The 15,970-nt window shown below is 40.1% G+C and overlaps 1 protein-coding gene across 3 annotated transcripts in view; it reads left to right on the top strand.

The window, feature by feature from the left end:
* The window catches only part of rab3da (RAB3D, member RAS oncogene family, a), a 16,764-nt gene extending 2,539 nt beyond the window's left edge, over positions 1 to 14,225 (top strand). The window contains exons 2-6 of one of the 3 annotated variants that reach the window (XR_009203709.1): positions 600 to 833; positions 9,954 to 10,072; positions 11,194 to 11,318; positions 11,792 to 13,050; positions 13,165 to 14,225. Coding sequence is in view for 2 of the 3 variants with exons in the window: in XM_058380954.1 (XP_058236937.1) it covers positions 600 to 833; positions 9,954 to 10,072; positions 11,194 to 11,318; positions 11,792 to 11,979 (666 nt within the window). In the remaining variant the exon portion in view is untranslated. Of the gene's footprint in view, positions 1 to 599; positions 834 to 9,953; positions 10,073 to 11,193; positions 11,319 to 11,791 lie in introns of all 3 variants that reach the window. The other 2 variants (XM_058380954.1, XM_058380956.1) reach the window with 2 other exon arrangements.
* The last annotated feature ends 1,745 nt before the right edge of the window (positions 14,226 to 15,970 follow it).

Genomic DNA, 15,970 nt, shown 5'->3' with positions numbered 1-15,970 from the left:
GATGGTGGCTGTGTTTGCTGACGCTGCGTTGGCTGGTTTGTCTTATGGTCTGGATGGTTTGTGCTGATTTGGTGTTCGTAGAAACAAGGCCAATCAGGGAAAAACATACTCAGCATCTCGGATTACAGCAAGTGAAAGCTGGGGAGGAATACAAAAGACAAAAAGATGGAGAGGAAGATTACAGAGAGGAGTGAGATGAAATTAAACATGAGCAGCAAAAGGAAAGAAAAAGGAAGCACTGGGTGGCTTATGTCAAGTTGAGACAAGTGAAGAAATTTTTATTGTCATACCATACATATACATATAGTGGAGTAAATAATGTGCCTCCAGGACTGGACTAAGTGCACTAAAGAAAACAATATAGGGGATTAAGGTTTGACAAATACTCAGAATATAAATCTCTCATATTCCCATCTAGCCAAAAAAAACTATTGTTATAGTAAGGATGAATAGAAACTTTCTTTATTGGGGGAGGGTGTATGATATCATTGTATATACAACATTGTTACTAGTAAAACTACTTCAAATGTTCTTAAGCTATACCTTCCTTATGTTCTTGATGCTTCTTTACCTAAATCCACTGGCCTCTGGTCTTGTAGATGGCATCAGCGAGTGACCCCCGGCAGACGCAGGTGCAGAAGGATGCGGCTGACCAGAACTTTGACTACATGTTTAAACTACTTATCATTGGTAACAGCAGCGTAGGAAAGACCAGCTTCCTGTTCCGCTATGCAGATGACTCGTTCACCTCAGCATTCGTCAGCACCGTTGGCATCGACTTCAAAGTCAAAACTGTGTACCGCAATGAGAAACGCATCAAACTCCAGATCTGGGTAAGTGGGAATGGTATGATTTATTGCCTACATTTTCTTGGTAGAGGTACAGCATCAATCTCTACAGTTTCAAATCTGTTTCAGTGTGGTTTTTTAGTAGCTGTTCTGTGATGAAGCATCTCTGCATGTAAAGTCTAATAGCACACACCAAGATCTTTTATAACTCGTCTACTGTTTTTTTATGCCTTTTAGTTTCCATTGGCATTGTCCTTTTCTTTGCTTGATTTCTCACTTTCTTCACTGTCAGTTCTATTAAAAGGGGCATGGCCTCTGTGTCAGTCAGTCCCAGTGAAGGAGGTGTGACCTGTGTCGCAATGCCAGTGAAGGAGGTGTGGCCTGTGTCTTAGTGCCAGTGGAAGAGGTGTGGCCTGTGTCTCAGTGCCAGTGGAGGAGGTGTGGCCTGTGTCTGAGTGCCAGTGAAGGAGGTGTGGCCTGTGTCTCAGTGCCAGTGGAGGAGGTGTGGCCTGTGTCTCAGTGCCAGTGAAGGAGGTGTGACCTGTGTCTCAGTGCCAGTGGAGGAGGTGTGGCCTGTGTCTCAGTGCCAGTGGAAGAGGTGTGGCCTGTGTCTCAGTGCCAGTGGAGGAGGTGTGGCCTGTGTCTGAGTGCCAGTGAAGGAGGTGTGGCCTGTGTCTCAGTGCCAGTGGAAGAGGTGTGGCCTGTGTCTCAGTGCCAGTGAAGGAGGTGTGACCTGTGTCTCAGTGCCAGTGGAGGAGGTGTGGCCTGTGTCTCAGTGCCAGTGGAGGAGGTGTGGCCTCTCTATCTTTAAGTCCTAGTTAAGGAGGTGTGGCCTGTGTCTCAGTGCCAGTGGAGGAGGTGTGGCCTGTGTCTCAGTGCCAGTGGAGGAGGTGTGGCCTCTCTATCTTTAAGTCCCAGTTAAGGAGGTGTGGCCTGTGTCTCAGTGCCAGTGGAGGAGGTGTGGCCTCTCTATCTTTAAGTCCTAGTTAAGGAGGTGTGGCCTCTCTATCTTTAAGTCCCAGTTAAGGAGGTGTGGCCTGTGTCTCAGTGCCAGTGGAGGAGGTGTGGCCTGTGTCTCAGTGCCAGTGGAGGAGGTGTGGTCTCTCTATCTTTAAGTCCTAGTTAAGGAGGTGTGACCTGTGTCTCAGTGCCAGTGGAGGAGGTGTGGCCTGTGTCTCAGTGCCAGTGGAGGAGGTGTGGCCTCTCTATCTTTAAGTCCTAGTTAAGGAGGTGTGGCCTGTGTCTCAGTGCCAGTTAAGGAGGTGTGGCCTGTGTCTCAGTGCCAGTGGAGGAGGTGTGGCCTCTCTATCTTTAAGTCCTAGTTAAGGAGGTGTGGCCTCTCTATCTTTAAGTCCCAGTTAAGGAGGTGTGGTTACTGTGTCTGTATATGTCTAAGTAGGCATGGCCTTTGTTTCTGTCATTCCCAGTGTAGGAGGCGTGGCTTTCCACTTCTAAAATCTCATACTTTTTTCCTCACAATTTAAACAGTTTACACACACTGACATATACAGTATATTGTATCACATTGAGACTGTGCCAAATTGTGTTATATTAAACCAGTAGGACATCTTTCACATCACTAACCGCACACTGAGATGCACATCATATTACAGAAGAGACACACACATCTGGGGTTTCTTACAATGATGCAATTTGTACTGAATATAGGGCTGATTTTGATTTTGTAGGTTTGCTGTATGGGTTGTACTGAAATGAAATGAGTCAAAATTTAATTTCTTGGCTAATGAAGAACTGGGATGATGCAGAGTGTTTTGGTGTAGCCTGATTCTGTTATAAATGATGCATTACCATTGGACCTCATGCCAGCCTGCTCATTTTGTGCACATTTCATCAGTATCAATCACCTAAACAAGTAATACAAAATGGAATGACTTTTGCTTTCGACTCCATCTCCATATAGATAGATATACATTTCCAACCAATAACATCAGCTCATGTTTCATCTCCCCCTTCCCCCAAACCAGCTGTCATTAACTGAAAGTGTTGAGCCACTTTCACTCACGCATGCACACTACGGGATAAAATGCACTATGGTTGCTCTCACATTGTCTTCACGGAAATAAACAACTTGTATGATGTCTGTGTTTTATTTTGGGCTTCACAAAATGAGACAAGTCGTTATAAATCATTAACTCTATAACACACTGATTCTGTTATTAGTGTGTGTGAAAAACACTAGGATGGAGGTGACTATGCATATTTTAGGGGAATAATCATTTAGCTAGGTTTAGCCAGACTCTCTACTTACATGAAACAGCTTCAGAGACAAACAGTGTCACTTCTTGGGGAAAAAAAAAACCTCTGCAAACTGTCTGGGCTGGACACGATAGTGCTTCTGGCAGTAAAAATCCTTACTGGCCTGTCCTGTCCGTATGTGTGTGCTGAATCGCTAATGTAATCAATACACAGAAGGAAAATTGGTATTCTGAGGTCAATGAATTATTTAGCGTATTTAGTGTGTGTGAGTATTGCCTTTGCTTCATCAGTGTAGTAAATTATCCGTAAAAGCTCTCGGTCACTTTCTTTGCAATCTGTAACATATAAACACAGAAAAATGTGGTAAATGATCCACTCATTAGGGCTTGATAATTAATTATCCGTTATGTGAAATGTGTTGGGAAGATGGACACTGAGGTATATGTTGCCTACTGTACACCGATCAGCCATAATATTATGACCACTGAGAGGTGAAGTGAATAACACTGATGATCTCCTCATCATGGCACCTGTTAGTGGGTGGGATATATTTGGCAGCAAGTGAACATTTTGTCCTCAAAGTTGATGTGTTAGAAGCAGGAAAAATGGACAAGCGTAAGGATTTGAGTGAGATTGATGAAGGGCCAAATTGTGATGGCTAGACGACTGGATCAGAGCATCTCCAAAACTGCAGCTCTTGTGGGGTGTTCCTGGTCTGCAGTGGTCAGTATCTATCAAAAGTGGTCCAAGGAAGGAACAGTGGTGAACCGGCGACATGGTCATGGGTGGCCAAGGTGTGATGCACATGGGAAGTGAAGGCTGGCCCGTGTGGTCTGAGCTAACAGACCAGGTCAGTATCTATCAAAAGTTGTCCAAGGAAGGAACAGTGGTGAACTGGTGACAGGGTCATGGGCGGCCAAGGCTCACTGATGCATCTTGGGGAGCAAAGGCTGGCCCGTGTGATCCGATCCAACAGACGAGCTACTGTTGCTCAAATTGCTGAAGAAGTTAATGCTGGTTCTGATAGAAAGGTGTCAGAATACACAGTGCATGATGGGTCAGGGCTGTTTTGGCAGCAAAAGGGGGACCAACAAAATATTAGGCAGGTGGTCATAATGTTATGCCTTTTCAGTGTATACTATTCTGTGTAGTATCATGCTGTATGGAAGATTTTTAGGCTACTACACAGTTGTTTAACTATTTGTCACTCAAATTCATTCTCCATTCTCTCAGATCTATTACATTTTCATTGCTACTGTGATCTCACAATATATAAAGGGGTTTCTCTGTGTTGTTTTTGCTTCTTGCCTTTAATGCGGTTTAGTGCAATTTAGCAGTGTTATAAAAGCACAAATACTTCACAAACAGCATACATAGCTAATTATCTTTCACGATTTTCTTTAAGAAGCGATTTAACACTCATTTAAATATCTTTGAAGGACCATTAAATGTTCGAAGTTTTTAAGAGCTAATGTGCTGTTTAGGCTTCAGGTAGCATTACATTCAGATGTGAGAGCTAATTTATTGCCTGTGGTAAATTTTTTGTTTACATGAAATTACAGCATGATATTTACTGGTATAGAGCCTGTTCACTTATTCACAGCAAGATGGACTGGAAAAGCTAATGCTAGCTTATTAGTTGGCTAAATTGACTAGCTTGGGGATGTCAGGGAGCCAGCTTGCAGGCTGTTATAGCCTAGCATTACAAAATTAGTTATATAACTAGCTAGCAATCAAATGTCCCGTGTGTTCATTCACAGCTTGAAAGAGCATATCTTGCCCACAGCAGTTCTGTGCAGCAGGAAGGAAACCTGGTGTGTCTGATTAAAGAAAACAGCGAGACAGCCTTGAGCTGTTGAGTGAAAACTAGCCTACAGTGGCCTTTCTGGCAGTGCATTGTAAAGTGCAGAGTCATGCTTGCAGAAACATCGACATTACTTTAAGTAAGCAGTACTTTTCTGGAAATAGGCAGAGAGCCAGCGCTGAGATAAACGCCTACTGTCGTGGTTAAATTAATTACACTCCTGCGATCTTTCAAAAGATATGAGAAACACAATGTTAGCATAACAGTATTTATTACACTAGCTAATCACTAGACACCACACGGTGTAAAATCTGGGACGCAGCACCGTAAATCAGGCTATAATCAGCCTTCAGATGGCGACCAATCTGGTTGCAGGAAACATGATGTTCATAAATGAATCGGTATTAGCTATGCTAATCTCCTACTGAAATTTTTTTTAAATGGACAGTCCATTACAAAAGCATTAGCATATCCACAAGTGACAAATTTACAGACTGTGAAAACAGCCAAGGGAAAATAATTGTTCATTCATTAATTAATTCATTCATTCATTCTTTAATGACTGCATTATTCTGGTCAAGCTTACGGAAGATCCAAAATTTGTCCTGGGAAAACTGTGTACATAGCGAGGAAACCAGTCTAGTGCAAGACACCATTTACACCCCCCCTCTCTTTCTCTAGCAGCAATTTAGAGCTACCAGTCCACATACTGGCCTGTTTTTGGGAGGTGGGACAACATACAAAACTCCAAAAAGACAGCTTAAAAAATAATCGAGAAAGGATGCGCATATTACTCAGACATCACCAATTATGTGGGTGTGGAGAATCCAGAAAATTGGAAGAGTGTGTCTTCAGGGACTGAGTAACATTTAAAAGCTTCCTAATGATATGAGCTCATGTGTGACTACAGTGATTAAATATAATCAAGATCTTACAGGGAGGTGAAGTTGTATGTATCTCTTTTGGCTTACTCACACGAGGTGTGCTCGTGTGTCTCTGCTTTCTGGTTTACTTAAGGGAGGAGACTCTTTAAAGGAAAAAATTTAGTTTGACTTGGGCTTGACTCTGTGCAGTATCGTGGGAAAAAGTAAACACTGCACATTACACTATATGTAACATGATTAATAATCTTAATCCCATACAAATACATCTAGTGTGGTATTTCATATGCTATGCAAAAAGTCACAGGGTATGAGAAAAATATGTTAACATAACAGTATTTATCACACTAGCTAACCACTAGCCACCACACAGTGAATCAAAAGTAGCAAAAAGTCACTGGGTATGATGTTTGCTTCCTACATTAGCCTACTAGGCTAATGGAAAGTACTGGAAATTTGTTTTCTCTCTAAATACATCTATCAGGCATAACATTATGAGCACTGACAGGTGAAGTGAATAACACTGATGATCTCCTCATCATGGCACCTGTTAGTGGGTGGGATATATTAGGCAGCAAGTGAACATTTTGTCCTCAAAGTTGATGTGTTAGAAGCAGGAAAAATGGACAAGCGTAAGGATTTGAGGGAGTTTGACGAAGGGCCAAATTGTGATGGCTAGACCACTGGATCAGAGCATCTCCAAAACTGCAGCTCTTGTGGGGTGTTCCCGGTCTGCAGTGGTCAGTATCTATCAAAAGTGGTCCAAGGAAGGAACAGTGGTGAACCGGCGACAGGGACATTAACGGCCAAGGCTCATTGATGCACGGTCTGGAGAGAAGGCTGGACCGTGTGATCCGATCCAACAGACGAACTACTGTTGCTCAAATTGCTGAAGAAGTTAATGCTACAGCATTACACCACAATACTGAAATAAATCGTATAGTATAAAGCTATATATATATAGTGTAGGTACGAATAAAAAGAATTTGCCAAATTTATTTAAATGAACATCTAGAATGAATGTTTTCATATTGTATTTCTGTTATAGGAGCAATTTTAGTCACGGTTAGCCTTTCCTGATAAACAAATTGGATGTAACTATGACCAAGCTGTATAGATTGTATAATGAAGAGAGCAGAACAGGATGAACTGCTCCAATCCGAGTGAAAGTCTATATTTATTACTTCATGTAAGGGAAGTTCACCGAGATGGCCGCCAGAAATGTTATGCTATTCAGCTAAATTCAGTTTTGTTTGTGTTTCCAGATCACAATACATCACCATTTAGGTTAATTAGTTCATTCTTTTTTGTGTGTATTTTTAAATTTTAATTTAATTTAATTTCATTTAAAAGTAGTTTTAGCTCATGGCAGATATTTACAGAAAAGAGTTTCTCTTTGGGTGAAGTATTAGCCTTGTAGCTCAACACAAAACAAGACCAAACGTACCCTCGCTGATTGACTACCTTTAGGTGGAATAGAAAATTGTGTAAATTTATATATTTCGCCAAACTTTCACATTACCCATGTTAAAAGTATTCTTTATTTATTGTTAACGTGTGTAGCTAGAGACAGTAACATGTTGCCTTTATATATGTCGCCTAAATACACATGAATACACACTGATGCGACGAATCCTAGACATCAAGTTTTTGGTAAGTCTGCTGGGTTACCTTGTGTGACTGTGTGTGTGTGTGTGTGTGTGTGTGTATAAACAGCTGGTCGAGCTTATCTCTGTTGAAAGAAGGAGATAGTGGTCTTTTGTCTGTTAGCCACCCATTAGCGCTTTTCCAATCACACACACATGCACACAAACACACACACACACACCCGCCATATTCAAGGTCTACAGCTTTACAATATACTAATTAAGAGTTGCCTGGTTACCAGAGTGCTACAGTTGCTGCTCTTCTGGAGTGTGTTTGCACTGTTAGAAAATACTAAGTTAAAAATGTTCCATCATGAAGCAACATGGGGGGGGAATTGACACACTTTGATTCCAAACTTTACAGAAGTTAGAGAAGATACAAAAATGTGACACTCATTTTATAAGAAGTGAGGGAAAAGATTATTATCCTAAAATGTGCTAAATGGGGGTGGTGGTAGCGCACGTGGTTATGGCTCTGGGTTGTTGACTGGAAGATCGGGGTTCAAGCCTCAGCACCACCAAACTGCCACTATTGGGCCCTTGAGCAAGGCCCTCAACCCACCCTGCTCCAGGGGTGCTGCATCATGGCTGACCCTGGGCTCTGACCCCAACCCCAGGGATCCCCAATCTCCAGGGGTGCTGCATCATGGCTGACCCTGCTGTCTGACCCCAATCCCCAGGGATGGGATATGTGAAGAAAGAATTTCACTGTGCAGTAATGTATATGTGACAAATAAACACAACTTATATTTGTCTCAAGATATGGGTAAAGAGACCATCGGTGTAAGATGCAATAAGTACAAGTTTCTTTTCTTTTCCAGGGTTTACTATTACAAAATTGACAAACATTAATCAATTAAAATATCTATGCAAAATATCATCTATGTTTTATACCATATAAAATACCAAAAGTGATCTATTTAAAAATACCAGTATCTATGAAAGTTAATTTTGGCAATGCCCACATGTTCAATGCCCACATGTTCATGTACTGCTGTTCTCTGGTAGGAAAGTCTGCTGATTCGAACATTCATTTCAGTCTGCTCATTTCTCCTTTGGCTTCTTTAGCCAAAACAATCAGTGTGACCTGATAAGCTGCAGAGTTTATGTCTGGGGTAGAATGGTTTGAAAAATACATTTTACCCTCTCAATCTACAGTTGTTAAAGTTGTTCCTCTAAAACAACAAACTCTATGATAGCCACAAAACCCAATAGCATGTTTTTTTAGTGCAGTAACAAAGCTAGTGTCACATCATTTGGTTTAAAGGTGCGGTCAGTGTCTATTAAGTGGGACCACTTTATAATATTTGTAATAAGTTATCCTCATTTCCCAGCAGCTCTAAAGAAACTCTCTGCTCAGAGAAAAATATAGCCTATATCTCTGCAGCATTTCAGGTTTTATAAAAACTATCAAGTACAAAACATACAACATACATACCAATCTGGACAAGGAGGCATCTCTACATACACTATATTGCCAAAAGTTTTGGGACACCCCTCCAAATCATTGAATTCAGGGGTTGCGCTTGGCTCCTTAGTTCCAAAGAAAGGAACTCTTAATGCTTCAGCATACCAAGACATTTTGGACAATTTCATGCTTTGGGGATGACCCCTTCCTGTTCCAACATGACTGCACAAAGCAAGGTCCATAAAGACATGGATGAGTGAGTTTGGTGTGGAGCAACTTGGCAGAGTCCTGACCTCAACCTGATAGAACACCTTTGGGATGAATTAGAGCGGAGACTGCGAGCCAGACCTTCTCATCCAACATCAGTACCTGACCTCACAAATGCACTTCTAGAGATATGGTCAAAAATTCCCATAAACCTCCTCCTAAACCTTGTGGAAAGCCTTCCCAGAAGATTTGAAGCTGTTATGGCTGTAAAGAGCGGGACAACTCCATATTAAGTTCATGTGCATGTAAAGGCAGACGTCCCAGTTTTGACCTGGTTCACAGTCTCCGCTCTAATTCATCCCAAAGGTGTTCTATCAGGTTGAGGTCAGGACTCAACTCAAGTTCCTCCACACCAAACTCACTCATCCATGTTTTTATGGACCTTGCTTTGTGCATGGGTGTGCAGTCATGTTGGAACAGGAAGGGGTCATCCCCAAACTGTTCCCACAAAGTTGGGAGCATGAAATTGTCCAAAATGTCTTGATACCCTTGAAAAACAACACCTGAATTCAATGATTTGTAGGGGTGTCCTAAAAACTTTTAACAATATAATGTACCTGTCAATTATGTTTCCCTGTAGTTTAGAAAGCATTTTCTCTCACGCTAGCGTTCAGGTGGTTTGAGGGCATGGCTTTGGAGTGAACCTCTGAAGGGAAGTCTTGTAGCCTGCTAAAATCCCTGATTATACCTTCAATTACACAGAATCATTTTAAGAGGTTTGCTCTTTGTTTCAGTACTTTGCTTACAACATTTTTCTCTGGTTTTCCCTCCTTAGAAATTAGGTCACCTTGTTTTTGTTTTTTTTAAAAAAGGGGGCCATAACATGCCTGAAATAACATACATATATAAACAGTATCGCTTACTCTTAAGTTTAAACCTATTTCAGATTATAGTACACATCAAACTTGTCTTCAGTTGAGTTTGTGTGTTGGTGATTTATAGGACACTGCAGGTCAGGAGAGATATCGTACCATCACCACAGCCTACTACAGAGGAGCCATGGGCTTCCTGCTGATGTATGACATCACCAACCAGGAGTCTTTCTATGCTGTACAGGACTGGTGAGTGCATTCATGTGATCTCATTACAACCACTAATTTAATTATTACACTATATGGCCAAAAGCATGTAGACACCTGATCATCACACCTAATCCCACACAGAATTGTCTAGAATGTCGCTAAGATTTCCATTGGAAATTACTGAAACTAAGAGGGCCGAACCTGTCCCAGCATACAAAGTAAGCTCCATGAAGACATGGGTTGCAAATGTTGGAGTAGAAATACTTAAGTGTGAGCCCTGACCTCAAGCTCACTGAACACCTTTGGGGTGAATTAAAATGCTGTCTCCACCCCTGACTTCACTAATGGGCAGATCCCCACAGCCACACTCCAAAATCTGGTGGAGAACCTTCACAGAAGTGTAGAGGGAGGACAAACACCTTAGTAATGACCCTGGTTTTGAAAAAGAGGGGTTGGGCATGGCGGCTTGGTGGATAGCAAGGTTGCCTTGCACCTTGATTCCCTCCTTTGTCCTGTGTGCAAGGAGTTTATGTGTTCTTCCTGTGCTTCTGGGGCTTTAGGGCATCCCTAAGTTGTCCATAGTGTGTGAATAATAGAATGTGTGTATGAGTGTCCCCTTCAATGGGTTGTCCCCCTGTCTTGTCCCTGAGATAGGATTCCGGCTGATGATCAGGTGACCACACACTTTTGGCCATATCATCTGTTGGATCCACAGAAGGAGGCGTGGCCTCTGTAGCAGTCAAGTCCAAATGAAACTGTGCTATAATTCCTCCCAACAGAGTTTTTAGGCTGATGGTATCCTAAGGCTGTAACCTAGTGTTGATGTATTCATTCACAGACTTTAAAGCTCTTTTGTACGTGGCTCTGGATAAGGGCGTCTGCCAAATCCCATAAATGTAAATGTTAAATGTAAATGTAAATAAAAGATGCATGGACTCTTTGTCTGAACCACTGAATTGGGAGTGGCTCAAAAAGATCAACACCTATAATAATACGACACTAATCCGGCATATTGCACAATGCACACTGTAGATGCTGTGTTGAAACACAACCTGAAACAGCTGGAAAAGTCAGCTGTTTTACAAATGTATATATAGAATACTGAGAAACATATCATTTTTATATTTAATTCATTTTACATGTGTGTGCTTGTGTCTCAGGGCAACTCAGATTAAGACATACTCGTGGGACAATGCTCAAGTTATTCTGGTCGGAAACAAATGCGACCTGGAGGACGACAGGCTGGTGGCCACGGAAGATGGACAGAGACTAGCTAATGAGTTAGGTGAGATTCATACACCAACAAAGAAAGGGCTTCAATAAGAATTTTACATATCAATAACATCAATACTATGCCTTCATATACCGAAACACCCTCCCTCTCTCTTCCCTTCATTCTTTCTCTCCCTCTCTCTCCCTCCCTGTCTCTCTCTGTCTCTGTGGGTTTTTTTTTATTTTTTTTATTTTATTTGCCTGCATTGCGGAGCTCTGTTTGGCAAAGGAGTGGTTATGCTCCATGACTAAGAAAGAAAATACTGATGACGAGGCGAGAGTCTAAGCCAAGAGGAGTTTTAGGTTTATTCAACAATGATTCATAAGATATTCCTAACACCATCATCGAAAGATGTGTGACGTTGAAATAATATCTTTTACTATGCTTCAGTTTTCTAAAGAAAGAGGGAGACAAAAGACCTTCATTCATCTGAACTGCATTCTGATATACACCTCTGTGCGTGTGTGTGTGCGTGTGTGTTCCAGGATTCCAGTTCTTTGAGGCGAGTGCAAAAGACAACATCAATGTAAAGCAGGTTTTCGAGCGGCTTGTTGATATCATCTGTGACAAGATGAACGAGAGCATGGATGGACAGCCAAGCCCGCTGGCCAATCACAAAGGACCCAGCCTAGAGGACACGCCCCCTACCAGCCAGAATGGCTGCTCATGTTAATGATTGCCCTCACACATACACACGCATACTCACATAGATGACATGCACATATACCTAGCCACAATTAGTACGCACACACACACACACACACACACACACACACACACACAGCTGTACACTACAAAGACTGGTATCCCAGTGGTTCTCACCTGGACTTACCTCAGGTCCAATATTTGTCCTTATTTCAAGTCTCAAACCAAATGCAAATTTTAAATCCTTCTAATTTATTGCACATTATGAATTCTGCAGTAAAAGGCTGTACTCCTTATGCTCTAAAACAGGAGACAAATTGAAATATACCAAGATTTATGAAGCTAAGATTAAAATTTGACCCAGAAATACTAGAACACTCCATTTCTAAAGATTAGTACATAGTGCTAATATCTTAATATTCATATAGTTAACAACATCATTTGCCTTGGCATTACTACTACGACTACTAATAATAATAATATTATAATAAGAAGAACAATACTAATAATAATATTGTCATCAGGCTTAATTAATCTGTCATTACTATGCTGTTGGGTCCTAATAATCATTTCTGTACTAATACAAAAGCTGTTCCTGGGAGCTAGGCAGGCTTCATACTTTTATTTTCTAATTTTAAAGATGCAGTCAATGATTTTGAGAGAACTTAGTGAAGCTGGGTGTTTTAGAACTCACTACATGTAAACGAACACAACCCCTCCCTTCGGTGATCACACTAAAGCCACATGCCTAATGCAATAAATACGCGGAGGCTTTCTGAATTGAATAAACGAGAGCGTATTAAATATTAATGTCCCACATGATTTTTGTTGTTGTTGTTGTTGTTGTTTTTTGTCTTTTTGTTTATAGGCTGGAGTTCCACAGAGACCTCAGTTTCTCCTTCTCAGTATTTTGTTTTTACAGAGATCTTCCGAGATGTCTTTAAAAAGAATGACGCCCAAATATCCAGATTTGCTGTTAAAATAATAATAATAATAATAATAATAATAATAATAATAAGACACTTAATATTGTGATGCTTAGGTTTGGAGGCCATGTTGTGAAAACAGCAGTGTCTACAGGTGTGCTTTTTTAATTCAGGTAAATACATTTCTAATACAAGTCAGATATTAATAAATATCATGTCTCTGTTTTGAGATGTAAACATAAATCCTATGATGTTCTTCTCAAACTTGCCTGCTTGCAACCCACCAGTTGAGAACCACTGAGCCGACAGAGACCAGTTAGGCAACCATGCTCCATACATCCATGGAGAGTGTTCTTCAGGCTACAGCGTTTCAAAAGTTGCAAGAAATTAAAGATTTCAAAACCAAAGATTCATGTGAATGTATTTTACACCTCGCTGATGATAAACTGAATCAAGCATATTAGATTTCTTTTTCCCCCTCTCAATGTTTATTGGTTATTTTTTATTTTTATTAAATTAGACCACGGGGTCATATCCGATTTAGACGATTAGACTTCCTAAGATCAGATGTCCAAGAAATTTCACCTTTCTGTCATTTCAGACAGCTCATACTGTAGTGTTAAGGTTTTTTACGCCTCCTTGTGGACAGTACATGTAACTGCTGTGTATCTCTGATTTAGAGTTGTGAAAGCTCAAATCTATAGGAGGTTGAAACATACAAACTTTCTCAAGCTTATCTTATTCGTTGTAATTAAGTGAAGAAGTGATATTAGGGTAGGTTGGTACGTATAGAGAAAAACACGCGAAGCTCTGTGTGTGATCTGCTGGAAAACTTTATAAAGCTGTGTATATGCTGTTATATAAGTTGTTTTAATTGTTGCTAAGTATTGACTGTGTGTCTCTCATAAAGGGCTTTTCAATGCAGAATACTATACTGTTATCTGAAATCAAGCACCTAATCATATTCCAATCAAACATTTTTTCCCCCATATTGATTAATAAATGAAGTTTCACATGGAAAAAAAAAGAAGATGTGATTAGAAATCACAAGATTCTGAACTATTTCTGAAAAAGCCATGAGACGTGGAGTTGCACATCAGAAGCGGAATGGTTTCTACATTCATTTTTCACACTCTGGGCAGTTCAGCAAACACATGACAGTAAATTTCACACATCATTGCTACAGCATGTGGTCATTTAGCATTTCATTGCACTTTGGTTGTATTTTAAATCATCAGACCTTTTTTTCCGCTGTGCCAGATAACGTTTATTACATACATGATAAGCAAATTTATTGCACTGTATCCTAAAAATAAACAAGTGACAGATTAAAGTGTTTTACGTACAATATAGCTTCCTTATTGTTTGGGGGACCGGGAAATCTTCTGATCTCTATGTTAATTTCTATCACTGTGTCTGGTATACGTCATTTAGTAATTCAAGGAAGAATGCTCCGTGCTTCAGTTAGATATTTACTATGAAACGGCAGTAAAGTCTCAAGTCAGTGTAAATGAAATGGAAAACCTCCCAGATAGCACGGTTATAGACATCCTAGGTTCAGTTCAGGCATTTTTGCTCACATGAGATCCAGATTATTTTGTGCAAATTACACATTGATTCAGTGTCAGTATGTGGACTGTCAAATCAAATAAACTACAAACCAAGGCAAGTCTCCATTTCTTTTGTCCTGCTCATCGAAGCTTGAAATATAAACGAATCTGTTTATTATTTCGGGCTGCATCATCATCATCATCATCTACACTACCAGTCAAAGGTTTGGACACACCTTCTAATCCCATGGTCTTTCCTGATGTTTATTTCTTTCTACATTGTAAAACAATGCTGAAGGCGGCCGAAATACACAATAATGTCCTTTGAACAGTTGATATTGAGATATGTCTGCTACTGATGCTCTGTAAAGCCTTCATAACGCCTCTAATCTGAGGTGCTGTTAATTGGTGATTTCTGAGGCTGGTGACTCTAAATGAACTTCTCCTCTGCAGCAGAGGTCAGTTTTGGTCTTGCTTTACTGGGATGGTCTTCATGTGAGCCAGTTTCATCATGGTGCTTGATGGGTTTTGTAAATGCACTTGACAATACTGTTCTTGCGAGAACTATTCCAGAACACCTGACCTTCGTGTCTTAAAATAACAACTGACTGTTTTTCTGTTGTCGTTACATATGGATTACTTAAGTCCATGTGTGTTATTTCATAGTTTTGAAATCTCCAGTATTGTTCTAGAATGTAGAAAATAAATCCCTAAACAAAAAACACTGAATTAAAAGGTGTGTCCAAACTTTTGACTGGTAGTGTAATATGAAGACATACAGTAAAACCTGTGTTTAAAAGGGAATGCAGTATACATTATATGTATTATATTTGCATCTCAGAACCTTGAACCTCAGAACCTTAGGAAGTTGGATTGCAGAATCATCGCCAGTCCTTTATTCATTTACTTTAGCCATCAATCATTTTTAGATAATGTTATATTTAGATCAAGGTTATCAGAGTCCCACTGATAAAAGTATAACATCATAGGAGAGTTTACAACGACGTGACGCCAGACTACAAATTCCTGTGAAATGAAAATCTTATGGAAAATAATGAATCTAAAGAATTAATAATCAGTTAAGAGTTATATATTAGTTCCTAGTTCCTCTTTATAATCAGCTTACATTATTTTAAATTCATGTGTTAGACTGGTTAATGAAAGCTGGTGATACTTTGAACAGGGGTTGATCATGATCCAGGAAGGTTTTTCAGAAATGTTTAATGTATAACTGGAGAAACTCCACATTTTCTAAACATTTCTATTGTCGCTGCTTCTGAAGCAAAAACTCAGATTATTTTGAAGTTTGCTCTCCATATACATGCATTTATAGAAATTATTTAGTAGAAGTCAACTCTGCGTTTTCATAGACTTTAATAGATTTATTTATTTATTTATTTGATTTACACAGTCTGGTCAGGTTAGTGTATTGACAATATGTAAAACAAAATGGCTAAAACAACTGGAGTATGCGTTAAATATTATACCCGTATAATATACTTGTTTATAACCGTAAACGAATCATTTATGTCTAAAGCTTCGA

Source organism: Hemibagrus wyckioides, linkage group LG26, assembly GCF_019097595.1.
Source record: "Hemibagrus wyckioides isolate EC202008001 linkage group LG26, SWU_Hwy_1.0, whole genome shotgun sequence".
Classification (NCBI taxonomy): Eukaryota; Metazoa; Chordata; class Actinopteri; order Siluriformes; family Bagridae; genus Hemibagrus; species Hemibagrus wyckioides.
This window is presented reverse-complemented; position numbering and strand designations above follow the sequence as displayed.